The sequence below is a fragment of the Etheostoma spectabile genome, chromosome 12 (assembly GCF_008692095.1).
Source record: "Etheostoma spectabile isolate EspeVRDwgs_2016 chromosome 12, UIUC_Espe_1.0, whole genome shotgun sequence".
Taxonomy (NCBI): Eukaryota; Metazoa; Chordata; class Actinopteri; order Perciformes; family Percidae; genus Etheostoma; species Etheostoma spectabile.
Genome location: NC_045744.1, coordinates 13,108,657 through 13,127,328, shown reverse-complemented (window position 1 = coordinate 13,127,328; position 18,672 = coordinate 13,108,657). Strand labels below are relative to the sequence as shown.

The 18,672-nt window shown below is 40.2% G+C and overlaps 1 protein-coding gene across 3 annotated transcripts; it reads left to right on the top strand.

The window, feature by feature from the left end:
• The first annotated feature begins 1,327 nt into the window (after nucleotides 1-1,327).
• ap1m1 (adaptor related protein complex 1 subunit mu 1) lies at nucleotides 1,328-17,879 on the top strand. 3 transcript variants are annotated; one of them, XM_032530574.1, is made up of 12 exons: nucleotides 1,328-1,582; nucleotides 2,510-2,666; nucleotides 2,784-2,851; nucleotides 2,948-3,078; nucleotides 4,183-4,330; nucleotides 6,787-6,913; nucleotides 7,191-7,330; nucleotides 9,832-9,903; nucleotides 9,992-10,150; nucleotides 10,351-10,476; nucleotides 16,565-16,640; nucleotides 17,056-17,879. In XM_032530574.1, exons 1-12 carry the CDS (start codon nucleotides 1,541-1,543, stop codon nucleotides 17,076-17,078), a joined length of 1,269 nt encoding a protein of 422 aa, XP_032386465.1. In that variant the 5' UTR covers nucleotides 1,328-1,540; the 3' UTR covers nucleotides 17,079-17,879. The 3 variants fall into 3 exon arrangements, with proteins under 3 accessions (XP_032386465.1, XP_032386464.1, XP_032386466.1); XM_032530573.1 differs by having other exon boundaries at nucleotides 7,188-7,330; XM_032530575.1 differs by lacking the exon at nucleotides 1,328-1,582 and having other exon boundaries at nucleotides 2,784-2,853; nucleotides 2,949-3,078; nucleotides 7,188-7,330.
• Nucleotides 17,880-18,672: the final 793 nt, after the last annotated feature.

Genomic DNA, 18,672 nt, shown 5'->3' with positions numbered 1-18,672 from the left:
GTGTGGAAATACTTTTATGTACTATACTTTTATGTTCTTGTTGGATATATTTATTGTTTTTTCATATTTATTTACAATAAATAAGGACACAAAAGCAACAAAAAAAAAACAGTAATATAGATACACACAAAGAAAACATTAAGAAAAAGCAACATCAAACAAACAAGTAACAACAACAACAAAAAACCACAATGTGTATAGTTCCTTTTGTCATACGCTACATTTCTTCATCAGAAAGTACAACCTACTTGGTTTCATGTCTTCAGGAAAGAGACCCAAGAGGCAAAGACGTGGGCAGAGAGGTTATGTAAATACAACGTATCAATGTCTCCTCCGACGAGCCACAAGTGTCTGGATTATTTTCATTAAATCTGTGTAAAGGTCTTGTTTGTTCTTGTTGTCTAGGGCTGTTTTTCACTGTCTGGGCTATGCCGGTTAGTTTCAATAAATGCCAATTCATACAGCATACAATATGAGACAATAGTGTGCTACTAACTTTGTGGAAACAGTTTGCATTGCAGTTGAAAATGGTGCTATGGTGATCATCATGTGGCAAGAGCGGTTTTCCCTAAAAACTGGAAACTGGAAAAGATCAACCATTCGTCCAGTAGAGAGAGCTACAGGATGGTTGGAGGTTGATGACAAAAAGAGGCAGGATGCTGTAACAACTCAGAAACCATGGAAGCTTTTAACATTGTTTGCAATTTCTGAAGAGCATGTTTGTATGAAAAAAAGGCAAACTAGAAATGTATAGTTGTCTTGGTCAAATTGAATCTATTTTGGGTCTGTGCACTGTGTTCTAACCTTTGTATATATCTAACAAGTTTTTACTACATACACGCTTTATCACAAAAGATAGAATGAGAGCAATCTAAAATATAACAATAATGTTAGCTGAAATATTATACATGTGAAACTGAATATGGACATTTAGATAAGTATCTCAAGGATTTCATCCCATGCTTCCATGTCTACATGAATGGGATGAGACAAAAACATGGAAATGGGTGAGTGGGCTGTTGTCAGGACAACCAGGTGACATGTTGCTTCCATCAGAAAACCACTTTGAGTTACCACACAGGGCAAAGGCAATTTTAACATTCCCATGATTTAACATGATGCACAGTCAACAAGACAACACTTTTTTATTTGATTTGAATACCTAGATATTAAAATAGGCCTATCTATTTACCACATCCATTCATAAACAAATCTATCAATCATGACATTTTCATGGGAAAACACACTTATCTGTCATACCCATTAACTTTATATATAACCATAGACTGAATAAAATAGGTCTTACCCCATACAGCCGAGGGTCATGCCTCACTCTGGAGCAGTACATCCTCCTGTTCCGCAGAGGGCGCACGTTAGATGCATGGATGGTGTGACAAAAAGGGAAGGGTGGCTTTCCTCTTTACAGTATTATGAATAAAAGTCTGTTCTTTGTTTTTTTAGCCCTGAAGTAGTTAATATCAAACATTATCAATAAACGGCTGAAAAGGAGCTGAACTAAGCTCGTATAAATTAGTTCAAGATGTCTGCGAGTGCAGTGTATGTCTTGGATTTAAAAGGAAAGGTAAGATAACGGGACAGCCTGCTACGTTGCTAAACTGACGTTAGCCTAGCTAGTAGCTTTGCTAACACATTCTTCGCTGACAGATTATGATGTGGTTTAGTCTGCAGCAGGCTAGCTAATGCATCGGCATACGTTGATAATATGTGTTAAGGTTTGGGCCTTTAATGTAAAACCGCAAAGTGCATCCAAACTAGGAGGTCGGTTTCATGTGATGTTTAAACTCAGAAATATTAGGCCACGTAACGATAAGAAAAGAAACAGGTGACCAGATGTTAGCAGCAGGCAAACGGTTGCCAAAACTCCCTTCAAAATTCTACAATTTCACGCCTCCTTGCTTAAATGCAAGGCATTACATACATTGCATGACTTAGCTACCTATTAACATATTTCAACCTTTGCTGACTTTTGGTAAATTCGGGGTAAACGTTATTCATTGATGTGCATTTCATTCCATAAGAATCCAGTTGAACATCTGTTTGTTGCAGCCCCCCCCACAGCTCTGTTTTAGTGGAGCAAATCAGTTAAGGTAACAGGTGCATCACAGACAAGGCCGCTACCTAATTTTTATAGTCTATGGCAGCTACTTGTATGTGGAATAGAAAAGTGGACTTTTTACAAAACAAATCTTTTCAAGCAATGTTGTAAAGGTGTTTTTTAGATATAAATGTCTAATTTTGTTTGTACACAAAATATACCAGGCCAAAATGTATCTCATGATGGACAACTAAAGAAAGTATAAATCAATCAACACATGGAAATATAATAGATTTTGGCTATATTGGTAATTTTACACATTGGTAACTGACCACCAACATTTTAACAACTATTTCATTACTATATATTCATAAAATTCATCAGGTTTTCATCATTACCAGCAGTGTTGCAGCTGACATTGCGAGCTGCACAAATACTGTCTTTCCCTTTCAGGTCCTGGTGTGCCGAAATTACCGGGGGGATGTGGACATGTCTGAGATTGAGCACTTCATGACCCTTCTGATGGACAAAGAGGAGGAGGGGACCCTCTCTCCAATCCTGGCCCATGGGGGAGTTCGTTTTATGTGGATCAAACACAATAACCTCTACTGTATCCTTATTGTTCACTCCATTGTGTTTTTACCCACACAACTTATCAACACTGTTATTATATTTTTTGTTCCACGTGGATTTACAACTCTTAAATTCTTAACACACATCACATCAGTGGTCGCAACATCCAAGAAAAACGCTAGCGTCTCGCTGGTCTTCTCTTTCTTGTACAAAATTGTCCAGGTAGGACTGAATGCTTTTATCTATAGCCTCTTAACTCCATTAAAAACAATAACAAGTCAATGTACTGGTTAATAAAACTACATTTGTTTTCTTTAGGTTTTTTCAGAGTATTTCAAAGAATTAGAGGAAGAGAGCATTAGAGATAACTTTGTCATTATATACGAGCTGATGGATGAGCTGATGGACTTTGGCTATCCTCAGACCACCGACAGCAAAATTCTGCAGGAGTAAGTATCTTCTTTGCCGTAGTCTCACTGCAATTAACTTTATGTATATTTATTTATTAGAGATGCAGCCAATGAATACTGCCATTATTGATTAACCTTTGGCTCTTGTTTTTATTGCAGTTTTGTCTATAAAATAACCAAACAAACAAATGTATTTGGTTAACAATTATTTAAATTTAAAAAAAAAAGAAGCTGAAATTGTAACAGTTGAGAAGCTTAAATGTTTTTTAATGGTATTTTTTAACCTGATAATCAGCTTTGTTGATTTGATTAAATTGTCTTTGATTATCTGTTGGTCAGCAATTTCTTTGAGCGCTAATCTTCATGATGACATTTCCTTGTGTTTTTACCAATCGGTGCAGCACACTAGGGCTGCACGATATGAGTAAAATATCTAATTGTGATTATTTTGCCTGATATTGCGATTGTTGTTTGATTCAGGATATTGGAGGGAATTATTGTTTTTATATCATTATTCTCATTTTTATTGAAAATCATTAACATTGAAAAAAATGAAAATGATTACAGTATGATTTTTGCAAGAATCTGTGCCAAACAAAGATTTTTTCTTTAGTCTGTAGGACTAATTTGTAGGCCGGGACATCTCTGCAGCACCACAATACTTAATTCAGAATGGTTTGACACATATTTTTACATTAACAAATATTGCGCCCCCCGCAATATGGATATTGCACTAGTCCGTATTGCAATTTTAATAGGATTGCATTTAATTGTGCAGCCCTAAAGCACACCCTATTAAACCAGCTATTTGATGTAAAATGCTATGCACTAAATGTTGAGTAGCCATTAAATCTTAGCCTTGTGGTATTATTTTGTCATTTCCATATATATCTGACAGGCAAAAGAATCTTACTGTCCTGTTTGAACTCATGGGACTGTAGTGGATGCAGACATGTAGTAAGCTAACTCTTGATTTCCCCCAAGTGTTCTGAGTACAGTAATAAGTCAGACAATCCTCCCTATTCAGTAACCATGAGAATGAGTCTCTGTTCGTCTTTGATGTGTTCTGGTAACTCACTTTTGCAGACAGTTAATTTCCCCTTTTCTCTATTTTGCTTCAGTGTTTACATTTTTGTCCCTCAGATACATAACCCAGGAGGGACACAAGCTAGACACCGGCGCCCCGCGACCACCCGCCACAGTCACCAATGCTGTCTCTTGGAGGTCAGAAGGTATCAAGTACAGGAAGAATGAGGTCTTCCTGGACGTCATTGAGTCAGTCAATCTCCTGGTAAGAACTCCTTGTTTTAGAAGCGCTGTGTTTCTTAAGCCTTCTCCAGACCACCTTCTCCAGACCACCTTGTCACCCATTATAATTCTGGACTTTGCAATATTCTCAACTTCCTTGCCCCTCTCAAAACCCGATCTGTGTCCTTTTTCCGCTCTGCCCCTTGGTTTTCACCTGAGCTCCGCCTCATGAAAGCCAAGGGTCGCCAACTTGAACGCCTCTATAAAAAAACTGGTCTCTCCATTCACAAAGAAATGTATAAATCTCATCTTCTTCATTACTCAAACTCAATAGCCGTAACTAAATCAATCTTCTATTCTGACCTCATCTGCTCCAACGAAGGAAACTCCAGGTCTCTCTTTTCAATAATCCATAAAACCTTTAATCCCCCTGATTCTCTGCCTTCTCACATGTACTCAGTTGAAACTTGTAATTCACTGGTTGTCTTTTTTAATGAAAAAATCAACTCCATTCACCAGCAATTACATTTGACCCCCTTGCCTTCCCCTCCACCTTTGCCCCTCCCCAATAGCCAGTCATTTTGTTGCTTTCTACTGCCCACCCCCTCCGAAATTTCTGATCTCATTCGTAAATCCAAGTCCTCAACCTGTTCTCTTGACCCCCTCCCCACAGCTCTGGTCAAAACCTGTCTCACTTCCCTCATCTCCTTCATAACTACCATTATTCATTCTTCTCTCTCCTCTGGTATTGTCCCCTCACTTTTCAAAACAGCATCCGTCTCACCGATTCTGAAAAAACCTGGCTCAGACCCAACCAACTATAATAATCTTCGTCCTATCTCAAATCTTCCCTTTATTTCTAAAATTCTTGAAAAAATAGTGTCTGTTCAACTCCATGCTTTTCTTACCCTTAACTGTCTTTATGAACCTTTCCAGTCTGGTTTTCGCCCCTCCCATAGTACTGAAACTGCCCTTATAAAAATCACCAATGATCTCCTCACAGCTGCTGATTCCGGACTCATCTCCATCCTCATCCTCCTCGATCTCAGTGCGGCCTTTGATACCATTTCTCACTCCATTCTCCTCAATAGACTTTCTTCCCTCGGCATCTCTCACACCCCTCTTGACTGGTTCCGCTCATATCTCTCCGACCGCACTCAGTTTATTCAACTCAAATCTTTCACATCCCACCCTTCCCCTGTTACTACTGGCGTCCCTCAAGGTTCAGTTCTTGGCCCCCTCCTTTTCATCACCTACCTACTTCCCCTTGGCATATCTTCCGCAAATTCAACATTCATTTTCATTGTTACGCAGACGACACCCAGCTCTATTTATCCAGCAAACCCCCCTCCTCGCTCCCCCCCTTGTCCCTTACTAACTGCTTACTTGAAATAAAAGACTGGTTCACCGCAAACTCCTTAAACTAAACAGTGATAAAACCGAACTCCTCCTCGTAGCCACCAAGTCCACCCTATCCAAAATCAATAGTTTCTCTCTACCAATCGACAACTCCTTGGTCTCCCCTTCCCCTCAGGTCAAGAGTCTGGGCGTCATCCTCGATTCCTCCCTCTCCTTTCAGTCACACATAAATAATATCTGCCGGTCTGCATACTTCCACCTACGCAACATAAACCGCCTCCGTCCGTCCCTTACCACTCACACTGCCTCCATCCTTATCCACAGCCTCGTCACCTCCCGCCTTGACTACTGTAACTCTCTCCTTTTTGGCCTTCCTCAAAAATCCCTCCATAAACTTCAACTTCTTCAGAACTCAGCAGCTCGTGTCATCACCAGAACCCCCTCATTTCATCATATAACCCCGGTTCTTCAGCAGCTCCATTGGCTCCCGGTTCAATTCAGAATACAATTTAAAATCCTTCTCCATACTTTCAAAGCCATCCATAACCTTGCCCCTCCATATCTATCAGAACTCCTACACATTGCCGTCCCCTCCCCTCCCTCAGATCTTCCTCCTCCCTCCACCTCACTGTCCCCATGCTCGACTCATCACCGTGGGGAGCAGAGCCTTCAGCCGCTCTGCTCCCCAGCTCTGGAACTCACTCCCACCCGACCTCCGCAACATCAACTCTCTCCCTCTGTTCAAAACTAGACTAAAACCCATCTGTTCCAGCTCGCTTATCTGTAAATACACTGTTCCTGTTTTGTTTTGTTTGTTTGTTTTGTTTGTTTTGTTTTTTGTTTTATCTGTTTTGTTATTACTACTTACACTTTTATGTTCCCTATATCTGTCTTTTATTCTCTGTAAAGCGTCCTTGAGTGTTAGAAAGGCGCTGTTAAATAAAATGTATTTATTTATTTATTTATTTATTTAAGGAATGCCAGTCACATGGCTAGTGAACTTCCTCCCAGCGTGCGTCACAACATTAGCTAGCTGATTTTGATGTATTTCCTGTAGACTGCAGCGAGTGCTTTCTTTAAGTGGCTAATGCTGTCTTTGACGTGGTTCTTTGTGCTACTTGTAATCCACATCTTTCTCAGGTTAGTGCCAATGGAAATGTTCTACGTAGTGAGATCGTTGGCTCCATTAAGATGCGTGTCTTCTTGTCTGGAATGCCTGAGTTGCGACTGGGCCTCAACGACAAGGTTCTTTTTGAAAACACTGGAAGTGAGTTATCTCTTGTAACAGACTTTGGTCATATTGTGTTAACTGGTTGAGCAGCTGACTGACTGATTTGATGGATAAACCCTTTCAAAGTATAGAAAAGTGATAATCAGACTATTCTTCCTGGCACCCATTCGCAGACATCATATCTGTTCCCTGACGCTTGTTGGAAAAACCCTAAATGTTCTAGTTGCTATGCCGGAATTACACCATTTCTTGCAATGCAGTCTTCTTTTATTTTTCTTCTTTTGATATCATCTTTTGTTTTTTCATGGAGGAGGAAAGAGTAAATCGGTAGAGCTGGAAGATGTGAAGTTTCACCAGTGTGTCCGTCTGTCTCGCTTTGAGAACGACCGCACCATCTCCTTCATTCCTCCTGATGGAGAGTTTGAGCTCATGTCCTACCGTCTCAATACTCACGTGAGTACTGTAGATCAGACAACTTCCACCCCCCTGTGTATTCTACCAGCAGGCTCTGGCGGTTCGATCGACTGACCCCTAACAAGAGGAAGGGTGTGAAATGAACACCTGCAAAGTACAAAATCCCTTGCTGGTCATTTTCTGAGGTGGCATCAGTCTTAAGTTCCTTGGGTTCTGCATGTATAATGTCCTTACAGTCCACCATATCAAGAAATGAATCAGCTGTAAGCAATACAAGCAACTAATGTAGGGTTTTCCCTACCCTTCTATGCTTTGATGCAGCACCTAAGACGATTTTTGGGCACCACCTAAGCAAAATAAATGTAACCAAAATACCTTTCTCACATCTAATGATTTTAGTTGCTCCAAAGAAGACTTCTTTAGCTAGTTTTGTCTTTAAGCTTTGTGTTAATTTGTATTATTCGCTCTAGCTTTTCCCCTTTTTTGTGACACAGGTAATTATGGTCCAAAATAATGTGAAATTGCATTTTATTGATTACAAAATTTAAAATTGTTTTGACCCAGGACCCCTTAATCCCCTACCAGATAAAGCCACCTAAGGGATCTAGAGAAAACACTGTAATAACTTGGATTCAAAATCAGGAGTACAAGGCACATTTCCTCAGTCGAGCTTGTAACGTGAACCTTCTTTACTTCTTAAATGAGGTGGTGCCTAGAACTCACTACAGAAGTACACTACAACACAATAAGAGCTGAATCCCACTGCCCTTCTTAATAACATATTCTAATAACTCTTCCAAAAAGATATTATTTGGTGGCAGTAGCTCAGTCCGTAGGGAGATGGGTTGGGAACCGAAAGGTTGTCGGTTTAAGTGCTCCTACGGACCAAAGTATGGAGTGTGGATCGGTAGCTGGAGAGATGCCACTTCCTCTCCTGGGCATTGCCAGGTGCCCTTGAGCATGCACCGTACCCCGTCAACCCCTCAGGGCACTGGTCCAGCTGGCAGCCCACTCACTCTGACAACTCTCCATTTGTGCACGATTAAGTCCTGAGCATGTGTGTGTATTTCAGGCCTGTGTGTAGTGAATACTAACAAACACTAGTGTAAACTGTAATTTTCCCACTGGGGGTCAATAAACAGTATAGATTAAAATTATAGTTAAATTAATGGCCCTTCATTTGGCTATCTATTCCTGTGAACCCCAGGTGGAGACGCTGTTGACCTAATATTAAATAATTATTAATACTTCCCCGGAATCTTGATTTCCAACAGCAATAGATACAAATGTTGCTACAACATATGAAAGATCCCTATGCCATAATGGTTGTTCCCGGGTGTTACTTTCTGTATTCACTTTTTGTTGGTCTATCAGACAAGCGTTATATATAACAAATGAAATAATTGCTGTAAAAATGTATTTGGACAGCTTGCCAAATTTGTTATTTTGTTTGAGTCCTCGTTTTCTTGAACTTGTGAAGGTGCCGAGTGCACGGCACGACCCATAGAATCACATTTAGAGGAACTACGCAGATTGAAGAATTTAACTTTAACCGCTACACTATCAATCCTACACTGTGTTTGATAAACTGTAGTAAAATCTGGTGAATCATGACCGTACACCACAGTAGATGTGTTATTCCATGTTTTATTTTCCAATATATGCTGGCTCAGTTTGTAAAGCAGCCCACCAGAATGACTTCCCTTACCACTGACAGCTGACAGTTTTCTCCTGGTGAAACATAGAGATTGGACTTTCTTGAGGTCTTATATTGATATTTAAACACAAATTCCTAACCTGTAAAAAAACGAATGCGATGGGATCACGGTCAAACCAGCCTTTGCTCAAATGAGGCTAAATTGCTTCATTAACCAGGTCAAGAACATAGTCATGAAGAGAAGTGGAAAATCATATGTAATGGGAAAATGGGGAGGCTACAGGCAAAAAACTTTAGGTTAAACAAGGTCAAAATTCTGTTAAATTCTCAATAATGTTTCACAATAGGATTGCCAGTAACCCTTTGGGAGGGGAAGTAGTACAGTGGGGCAGAGGTTTCTCCAGTTATAGCTACTAGCAACCATGACATTTTCCACACAAGAAACATGTCATTCAGGAATTTACCACATTTATACATTCATTGTCTGGCTATATACATCAAAAAAACCTTCTAGAGTTGCATATTACTCTATCATACCTGTCATACCTCCTCCTTCCACAAAACCTCAATTTTATGGGTGAGTGGTACTACTGTGAAAAAATGAACAAAACAAAATATAGTGACACAACAACTTCAAAGTTATATATTTCTTCATCAAAAGTAAACTGTGAATTTTCCGACTTAGTATGTATCTTGGTCACAATTATAAAAAACACACATGTTACATAACAATGTTTTATGTTGATTCTGGTTGTAGTTATTCTGGCAGTCCACCAGGTGGTGACTGTGTCATATGTAATTTAAACTGACGTATGAAAAAGTGTATTATAGCCTGTTTAAAATGAATTTGATAGTGGGTAAAATATGTGTTTTTTATTTTAAGGTGAAGCCCTTGATCTGGATTGAATCTGTCATTGAGAAGCACTCCCACAGTCGGATCGAGTACATGATCAAGGTAGGTCACTTTTATGACCATCATTATGCCCGGGTTTAAGGGCGAGACATTGTGTTGAACTTGACATGCTTGTTTTTTTTCGCCTAAGGCAAAGAGTCAGTTCAAAAGGCGTTCCACGGCCAACAACGTGGAGATCCACATTCCTGTTCCAACGGACGCTGACTCACCCAAATTCAAGACCACAGTGGGCAGTGTAAAGTGGGTGCCTGAGAACAGCGAGATCGTCTGGTCAATCAAGTCCTTCCCTGTGAGCATGACTCAGGAGTATCATACACATGGTTACGCCACTGTGTGATCTTATGTTTGGGCTTTTAAGTATTAGCTTAAAATTTTTGGTTACAGTTTGCTTGTGTTTTTCACCTGTCTCTCGTCATTGTAGTTAAACGGTCAGTTTTATACAAAAGATAATGTTAAGTATTATAAAGTTTATGTTCTGACTTCTCTCAGGGTGGAAAGGAGTATTTGATGCGAGCCCACTTTGGTCTGCCGAGTGTAGAGGCGGAAGACAAGGAGGGGAAGCCACCAATTAGTGTCAAGTTTGAGATCCCATACTTCACCACCTCAGGCATCCAGGTACATCCCAAGCGCGCACGCGCACACACACACACACACACAAACACAATGCCTGGGTCAAGCGGTGTTTGCAAAAGTAATTGATTTAACCTACCTGCAGCAGCAAGTGGGTAGAGGTGAAATAAGATGAAACTCGGAGAGATAATAAGTCTTAAATATTTTAATAAAACAAATGCTGGAGTTTATTTGCACCTGCTGTTTGTTTATCGCCCAGTTTGCATGCATGCATAGTCCACATATCTTGCGGTTTTTGGTTGTTTCCCTGTAATCCTGGATTTAGAATTCATGGCATGTAGCAGTGTCTCTCATATGAACTCTCTCTTTCTCCATTGTAGGAATTCAAACAATTCATATTTTTCATGTTTTTTTGCCAGAGGGGGCAGTAAGGGAGCACAGTTAAACTATGAGACGCCTTTTGGGGTAGAGAACATTTCTACTGTTCAACAAATCAGAAAGCAACTGCTCATTAACTTGGACTAGGCCCTCTGCCTCCATGTAAATCACAGTGATAGAAAGTGTCATTCTTAGTTACAGGTAAGTAGATTCATTGCACTTTGATTGTGATTCCCATGAAACTGAGAGAGAAGCTAATGTTCCTTCATGTTTGAATGAAAACTCTTGCTGACCACAGACTTACACAGATGTGCTGCACTTTCTGTATAATCACAGTTGTCCTGTGATTATACGTGTAGCACCACAGTAACACAAAATGAAGTTTTCCCGTGTCTTGATGTGAGGAAACGACGGCAACTTGACAAACTTCATTTTAAAATATCATATTATTGCCCGAAAAGATGTTTTTCCACAGGTACATTTTCCACAGGTTGTCACACAAGTTTTCCACTAGTGCATTTACAAATTCCACCTCAGTGTTACAATAAACAGATCTCATTTGACATTTTGCTTCATTATTTTGAGCAAGAACTCGTGAATTTAAAATACAGTGAGGGGGGAAAAAAGTATTTGATCCTCTGTTGATTTTCTACATTTTCCCACTGACAAAGAAATGATCAGTCTATGATTTTAATGGTAGATTTATTTGAACAGCGAGAGACAGAATAACAAATAAAAATCCAGAAAAACGCATGTCAAAAATGTTCTAAATCGATTTGCAGTTTAATGAGGAAAATATGTATTTGACCCCTCTGCAAAACATGACTTAGTACTTGGTGGCAAAACCCTTTTTGTCAATCATAGAGGTCAGATGTTTCTTGTAGTTGTCCACCAGGTTTGCACGCATCTCAGGAAGGATTTTGTCCCAGTCCTCTTTGCAGATCTTCTCCAAGACATTAAGGTTTCGAAGCTGACATTTGGCAGCTCAAACCTTCAGCTCCCTCTACAGGTTTTCTATGGGCTTAAGGTCTGGAGACTGGCTAGGCCACTCCTGGACCTTAATGTGCTTCTTCTTGAGCCACTCCTTTGTTGCCTTGGCCGTGTGTTTTGGGTCATTGTCATGCTGGAATACCCATGGCTGGCCCATCAATACCCTGACTGAGGGAAGGAGGTTCTCACCCAAGATTTGACGGTACATGGCCCCGTCCATCGTCCCTTTGATGCGGGGAAGTTGTCCTGGCCCCTTTATTAGAAAAAAACAACCCCAAAGCAGAATGTTTCCACCTCCATGTTTGACGGTGGGGATGGTGTTCTTGGGGTCATAGATATGATTCCTCCTCCTCCAAACATGGCGAGTTGAGTTGATGCCGAAGAGCTCCTTTTTGGTCTCATCTGACCACAACACTGACCTTGCGGGCGCTGCAGGATTTCAGTCCTTCACGGCGTAGTGTGTTACCAGTTGTTTTCTTGGTGACTACTGTCCCAGCTGCCTTGAGATCATTGACAAGATCCTCCTGTGTAGTTCTGGGCTGATTCCTCACTGTTCTCATGATCATTGCAACTCCTCGTGGTGAGATCTTGCATGGAGCCCCAGGCCAAGAGACATTGATAGTTCTTCCATTTGTGAATAATTGCCCCAACTGTTGTCACCTTCTCACCAAACTGCTTGGCAATGGTCTGGTTGCCCATTCCAGACTTGTGTAGGTCTACAATCTTGTTCCTGACATCCTTGGAGAGCCCTTTGGTCTTGGTCATGGTGGGGAGTTTGGAATATGATTGATTGATTGCTTCTGGGGACAGGTGTCTTTTCTACAGATAACAAACTGAGATTAGTAGCCCTCCCTTTAAGAGTGTGCTCCTAATCTTAGCTCGTTACCTGTTTAAAAGAAACCTGGGAGTCTTTCTGATTGAGAGGGGTTCAAATACCTATTTTCCTCATTAAAATGTTAATCAATTTATAACATTTTTTTGACATGCGTTTTTCTGGATTTTCTTGTTGTAATTCTGTCTCTCACTGTTCAAATAAATCTACCATTAAAATTATAGACTAGATTTCTTTGTCAGAGGGCAAAGGTACAAAATCATCAGGGGATCAAATACTTATTTCCCTCACTGTGGGTAGGTGATATTTGAACCAGAATTTGTAAACAGGTGCATTTATTTAAATGGTAGTTTTGCTAAGGACAGGTGACAAGTTATCAATGCTACCGCCTTAAATAACAAGATTAGTTTCTTTAAGTGAAGCCATCCAAATGGTGGATGGTAAAGCTTAATACATGCAGCAAAGTTTTCATACTAATCACAGGAAAAATAAGTATTTCTTATTCACTCTCTGTAGAGTATATTGGTTATTGAGCAATAACGAGTTACTAAAATAGTATAAGCATTTAAATTGTATATCAAATTAAATTTCAAAACTGACTTAAATAATTACCAGCATATTTTACAGTATGCTCTTACTATTCATGTTATAGGGGGCCTGAATCTCTTCTTCTAACACACTTATATACTTCTTTACTTTTAACACTGCTTTCTGTGTAACTCTCATTAAAAGCCGTGAGAGGTCATGTTTTTCAGTTTCTCCACATTTCCTATGAAAGTCAATAAAACCTTATTAAGTTGTGTGGACATTATGCAGCCCACTCGGAAACAAGCTTGAACCCAAGATAATAGAAATATGTGCTACTTTTAATTGGGGTGGTATTGGCAGTACAAGAATGCTTGCCATTTTCCAAGGTAATTTGGCAGCTGAAAAACTAATCTCTTTTCCTTTCAAATCTTTGCCATCCATAAATGAACAGATGCTTGAATTAAATCAAGTGCACTAAGTCATAGAGAAGCAACAAAGGCACGTGCCTGACAGTGCCTTGACCAATGCTACATTAAAAGTCCTTTAAAAAAAATTAAAATTAAAAATGGCTTTAACTTTAATGTTATTTCTAAAAAACAAATGAGCGTTCAAGTTTTTTTTTAAATTAAAATAAGTCACTTTAAGAAAAAACTAAAGGTAATATAAAAGCAAAGAATTGTTACATTGTGCCATCTTTGTAGAACTAGATCAGACTTTCTCTGTTTGGCTGATGGATCCTCTTTTTGTGGTTTTCTACCAACCATTGCTGGCTTGTATTCAAACACAAGAAAACAGAGTATTTCCTGTTCACTTCAATCTGGACACACCCTTTGGGCAGAAGTGTCAGTGTCTCCAGTGATGAAAGTGAGATGGTCAATGTATTCAATTGTTATTGTGCTTAAATTTGGCGTTTTTTTTTTTTTTATTCTTAGCAGTCACCCTGGATTTACCTAATTATTCATAGAAAAAATAAGGTATTCATTTACATCATAATGCTCAGTAGGCATCTGGAACCAGACTGAATAAAACAATCTGATGAAACTAAGGCTAAATGTAAATACTTTTTTTTTTCTATAAAATTTGTAATTTTCTAGAAGAAGGATACCTGAAAAGGTCTACTTCGGAAAACTGCAGTGCTCCCTGGGGATTCTTTTCTATTTTGTTTTTCATTTTTTTGGGGTTGTTGTAGGCCTCCACAGTAGAACTGTTTGTCAAGCCAAAATCTTAAAAATCTTAAAATGCTCACTATTTGCAATCCCACGGACTGAGACCCACCATTTTAGAAGCAGCATATTAAGAGCCATATTCCCATCGAGCTCTTGTGCCAGGCCAGCAACCTTTCCCTTATTACAGGGTAACAGCAGACTAGGTCTCAGACTCTAATGCAGCCAGTAACACCACTCTCTACGTGTGAGAAGAGGCTGTGAAGCTTAATTAGACACATGTAAATATCAAAGCATGAGAAAGTTCCCCTTAACTCTACCACTAAGTGTAGGGAAGAGCACATGTGAAGTGTGTATGATACAAGTAACTGCACCTTGTAAATTTAACTAGAAATGGAGCAATCCCACACTTTTGCCGAGTGGCAATAACAGCAGAAGTGTGGTTACAATTTAAAATCTCCTGTCTTTAGGTGATCCTGAGAAAGCCAATCAAGTTGGCTGATGCTTTTTGGGCCATAGTTTATTCGACCAAACACCGATAAATCCAGACCACACATGTAGTCTGTACTTACCAAATGAGATACAACAAACATCCTCCTTTCCCCTTCTCATCTTACAAACCATAATGATATTTTGCCGAGGCATTGGATGCAATTTTGCTGACTAGGTACCCACGGTCAGGCCGACTGCATGTTTGGCTGCTGGGTTCAGGAAGAAGTGCTGTGCCGGCAGACTCGGTGATCCCGCGTCTATGTTTTTGTCGTCATGTGTCTGGTGGCCACGGTGTGCTCTCTCTCTCTCTCTCTCTCTCTCTGACCTCACTGTGTAGTGAAAGGTAATAACAAGGCGGCCACTACTAAGGCCTTACCAGAGGCCCGCCGCCACTCAAGCCACAAATTCCTGCCTTGTCTGTCCGGCTCCAGGCTGGGAACCGGCATGATAGAGTCATGGCATGGGGACCTTAGAGAGGTCTTGACAGCCAAAAAAGGCTCAGTCGCATCCCTGTTAATTATGACAGCAAAGGTCTTTTAGTAGAAACGTGTGAAAGTTATTACTGCAGAAGCACATTGAGATACATCTGTAATTTAGTTCTGTAGCACACAGGGACCGATAATATTGGTACTACATGATTAAATATTAATACTACAGAGAAGTGAGTTCTGAGTTTTCCCCCCCCCCACCTGACTGGGTCAGACAATGTGCAAATATGTTCAGTGATGGGCAGGATGGCAGAGTATTTTGAGAGCGTCTTCTCGAAATTCAGCTCTTTGGCAACACTGGTCTGCTGAAATATTGGTTAACGGCTTGTGAAAGTTGTATCTTTATTATGCTGATGTGCATGGTTTTTTGTCCTCTGTGGCCTCGAAACATACAGTTATGTAAATTAACTTTGTGTCCCTTGAAAGCTGTTCTGTATCTACTTCCCTCTTCTCAGTGTGACTCATACTACTACTTCCTCACCAACAACACTACTCTTATTACAACTTGTAGCTTGCTTCAAGCTTAAAGGAGTACTCCACTGAAGTTTGTTTTTTGGATATTAAACACTTGCTGTAGGCCATGGAGGTGGCTGTGAAAGGTTTGTAGCTTGCTCCTTTGCAAAGGTTGTAGGCACAGGATGTTCCAGAAGAGACTCAAAAGTCAAAATACTATATCAACAAATTCATAGAAACTTCTCAAATTATTCCTGCAGCATAATGCACTATAGCACTGTATTTTCTATGTTACACACAGGTCCAGTTTGAATACACTCCATCTTTGAAACCTGATAATAATTAGGTTTTAGAATGTAAGTGGACATTGCTATTGAGTGCTTGTTTGGAAGTCCTTTATTCAAACTGGCTGGGGCTTTATGGGTATGGTTTGCACTTTCTCCTTCTGTCTGCGTGGGTTTGTTTTGGGTGCTCTGGTACTTGTGAACAGTCAAAAGGCATGCAGGTAACAGTAGGCAAATTGTCAGTTCTAAATTTCCCATAGGTGGGAATGTATATTTTGGTTCTATTTTTTTAATCTGTATGTGTTAGCCCAGTGATATACTGGCAACCTGCCCAGGGTGGATCCTGGCTCTCTACCAGTGCATGCTGGGATTGATCAGCAAATTACTTTTGGCATGTTGTCTTATTAATTACACTATACACCAGCAACTTGCATCATGAGCTGCAAACCTAAAAACTCAAAGAATAGTTGTATCTTTTATTTGCCATGTCCATACCAGTCATTCAGTTTTGTTTTCCCTTAACAGGTGCGTTACCTGAAGATCATTGAGAAGAGTGGATATCAGGCCCTGCCGTGGGTGCGCTACATCACCCAAAATGGAGGTACGTTATGAGTTCACTAATACTTGTGCAGAGTGCCCATATGTGCAGGCCTTAGGCAACAGTTGGGCAATGCAGTGCAATGTGGTGGGAACCAGCCTCGAGCTGATTCTATGCAGCAGTTCTATGAAAAGGGGATACACTGCAGAACATGAGGCAATGTGGCAACGTCCTGTGAAATGTGAGAAAGTGAATTTTTTTTTATGTCAAGCTTCCCTGATCTTCAACCCGAGATTACCAAGGTTGCACATGTTGGTCTTTTTGCTAATGTTGCCACTAATTGCCAAACATCCTCATCTCATTTCCTTTATATTCGATTCATTTTGGGTGGAAAGCATCAGCTGCCTCCACTTGATTTCTCTCCGATACTTGCTTTTCTTTTGTCCATTTGATTAAGTCTTGTCCATTTCCTTCTCAGATTACCAGCTCCGGACCCAGTAGGCAGCGCATCAGCCGGCAGTAGGCAGGTGGAAACCCAAGGGGGAGGAGTTAAGCCGTTTATGCATTATCAATGGCAGGTGTCAGTCATAAAACCAGAAGACTGTCTTTTTTATTTTATTTTTGAAGTTATATTGATTTCTGATCAATGCAAATATTAGATGGAGCCTTCAGTTAGGTAAAGTTAAAAAAAGACAAAATCCTTTACTACTGTGTGGCTCCTAATGTGAATGAGGCCAAGGAAAGCAGGAGTAATGTTTACATCTAGGACATATAGTGCAGAGATGTACACAATCTATCACAATGGGTCAAATTATTTAGCAGAGTATGTTACAATTCTCATTTAAAGTTACTGTAATCACATCCACACAGGTTAATTACACACTCTCCGGTCAGTCTAAGTAGGATATTGTTTTTTATATTAAGCTGCTTTGTTCTGCCACAATTCCTATTTGTTGATTATCTGTATATATTTGTTACATGTTAATGAACTTCAATCCAGTGTTATTTGTTCAATAATTGTACATTGAAAAGCAAAGTAAAGTTCTCTTTTTTTTCAAGTATTATCACCTCCATGTGATGCCATTGATACATGCCAGAGCAGTGCCCTCCTGCATGGCTGTTGTACTGTTTGACTCCTCTGACATTCAGCTTTGCAGTAAACATGAAGTTTAATTTGCCCCGTAAACAGAATACCAGTTAAAAATCCCTCTTTTCCACCTCAACACCTGTTTCCCTTTTCCCTGTCTGTACTGTAACCACACACGTTTCAAATCATTAAATGTCTATTTAGAGAAAAGTGTTCCGTCGTCTCCCTGCGTCATTTTGTGTGTAATGTCACTGCAGTCATCGTAGTGAGCTGTCATAGTGTCATCTGCAGGCACCTGTCCCACAGACCAATGAGGAATGCTGAATGATGGGGAAAACTCTGCAGAGTAAGAGAGGGGGGGGGGGGGGGGTTTCCTGTATCAGGCTTGTGATTGTATAAAAAAAACCTGGATGGTTCTTTCCACCCCGTCCTGGAGGTCTTTTCAAACAGTGCGACTCTTAATACCCAGGGCCCGTGATATCATAGGCAATTGAGTGCCAGCACTCCGTAAACAAGCAGGAGAGCAGGGAAGGATGTGACTCAAGCTGTGGTCAACGGTCGCAGACGTGCTAGAGAGAAATGTAGGATGGACTAGCACAGACTAGCTATTGTTCATGCCAAGCCAGACTGCAGTGGTCCTGCATGAGGTAATTTCTTTAGTTTGTCTTTAAGGGACTGTGATACACATAACTCATGTGAGTCTCTCTAAAAGCAGATGCTTTTAGAGAGAAGAAGGTGCAGAAGGTTCATGTCACCATAACCTGTAATACGTGAATCGTTCTTTTTACTTGTCACATGAAGGATTTGATTCTATCATTGGTGATGCAATGAGATACAATCTTTTCTTTAAATTCTTTTTGCACGCACCTGTTTTTGTGAAACACCTACATAACAGGTGTGCCTAGTCAGTGCACAAAATATGAGTCACTTTCCAGAGAGATAATACTTTGTTAATCAGCTTTCGATGTTGAAGGTAGTCTGCCAGATCAGGTCAACCATTAATCTGTC

Excerpts from the sequence above, each read along its gene's own strand:
- ap1m1 (XM_032530573.1), top strand. The coding sequence starts at position 1,541 with ATGTCTGCGAGTGCAGTGTATGTCTTGGATTTAAAAGGAAAG. Across the intron at positions 3,079-4,182 it reads GACAGCAAAATTCTGCAGGA|ATACATAACCCAGGAGGGAC; the intron begins GTAAGTATCTTC and ends TTTGTCCCTCAG. Across the intron at positions 7,331-9,831 it reads CCTACCGTCTCAATACTCAC|GTGAAGCCCTTGATCTGGAT; the intron begins GTGAGTACTGTA and ends TTTTATTTTAAG.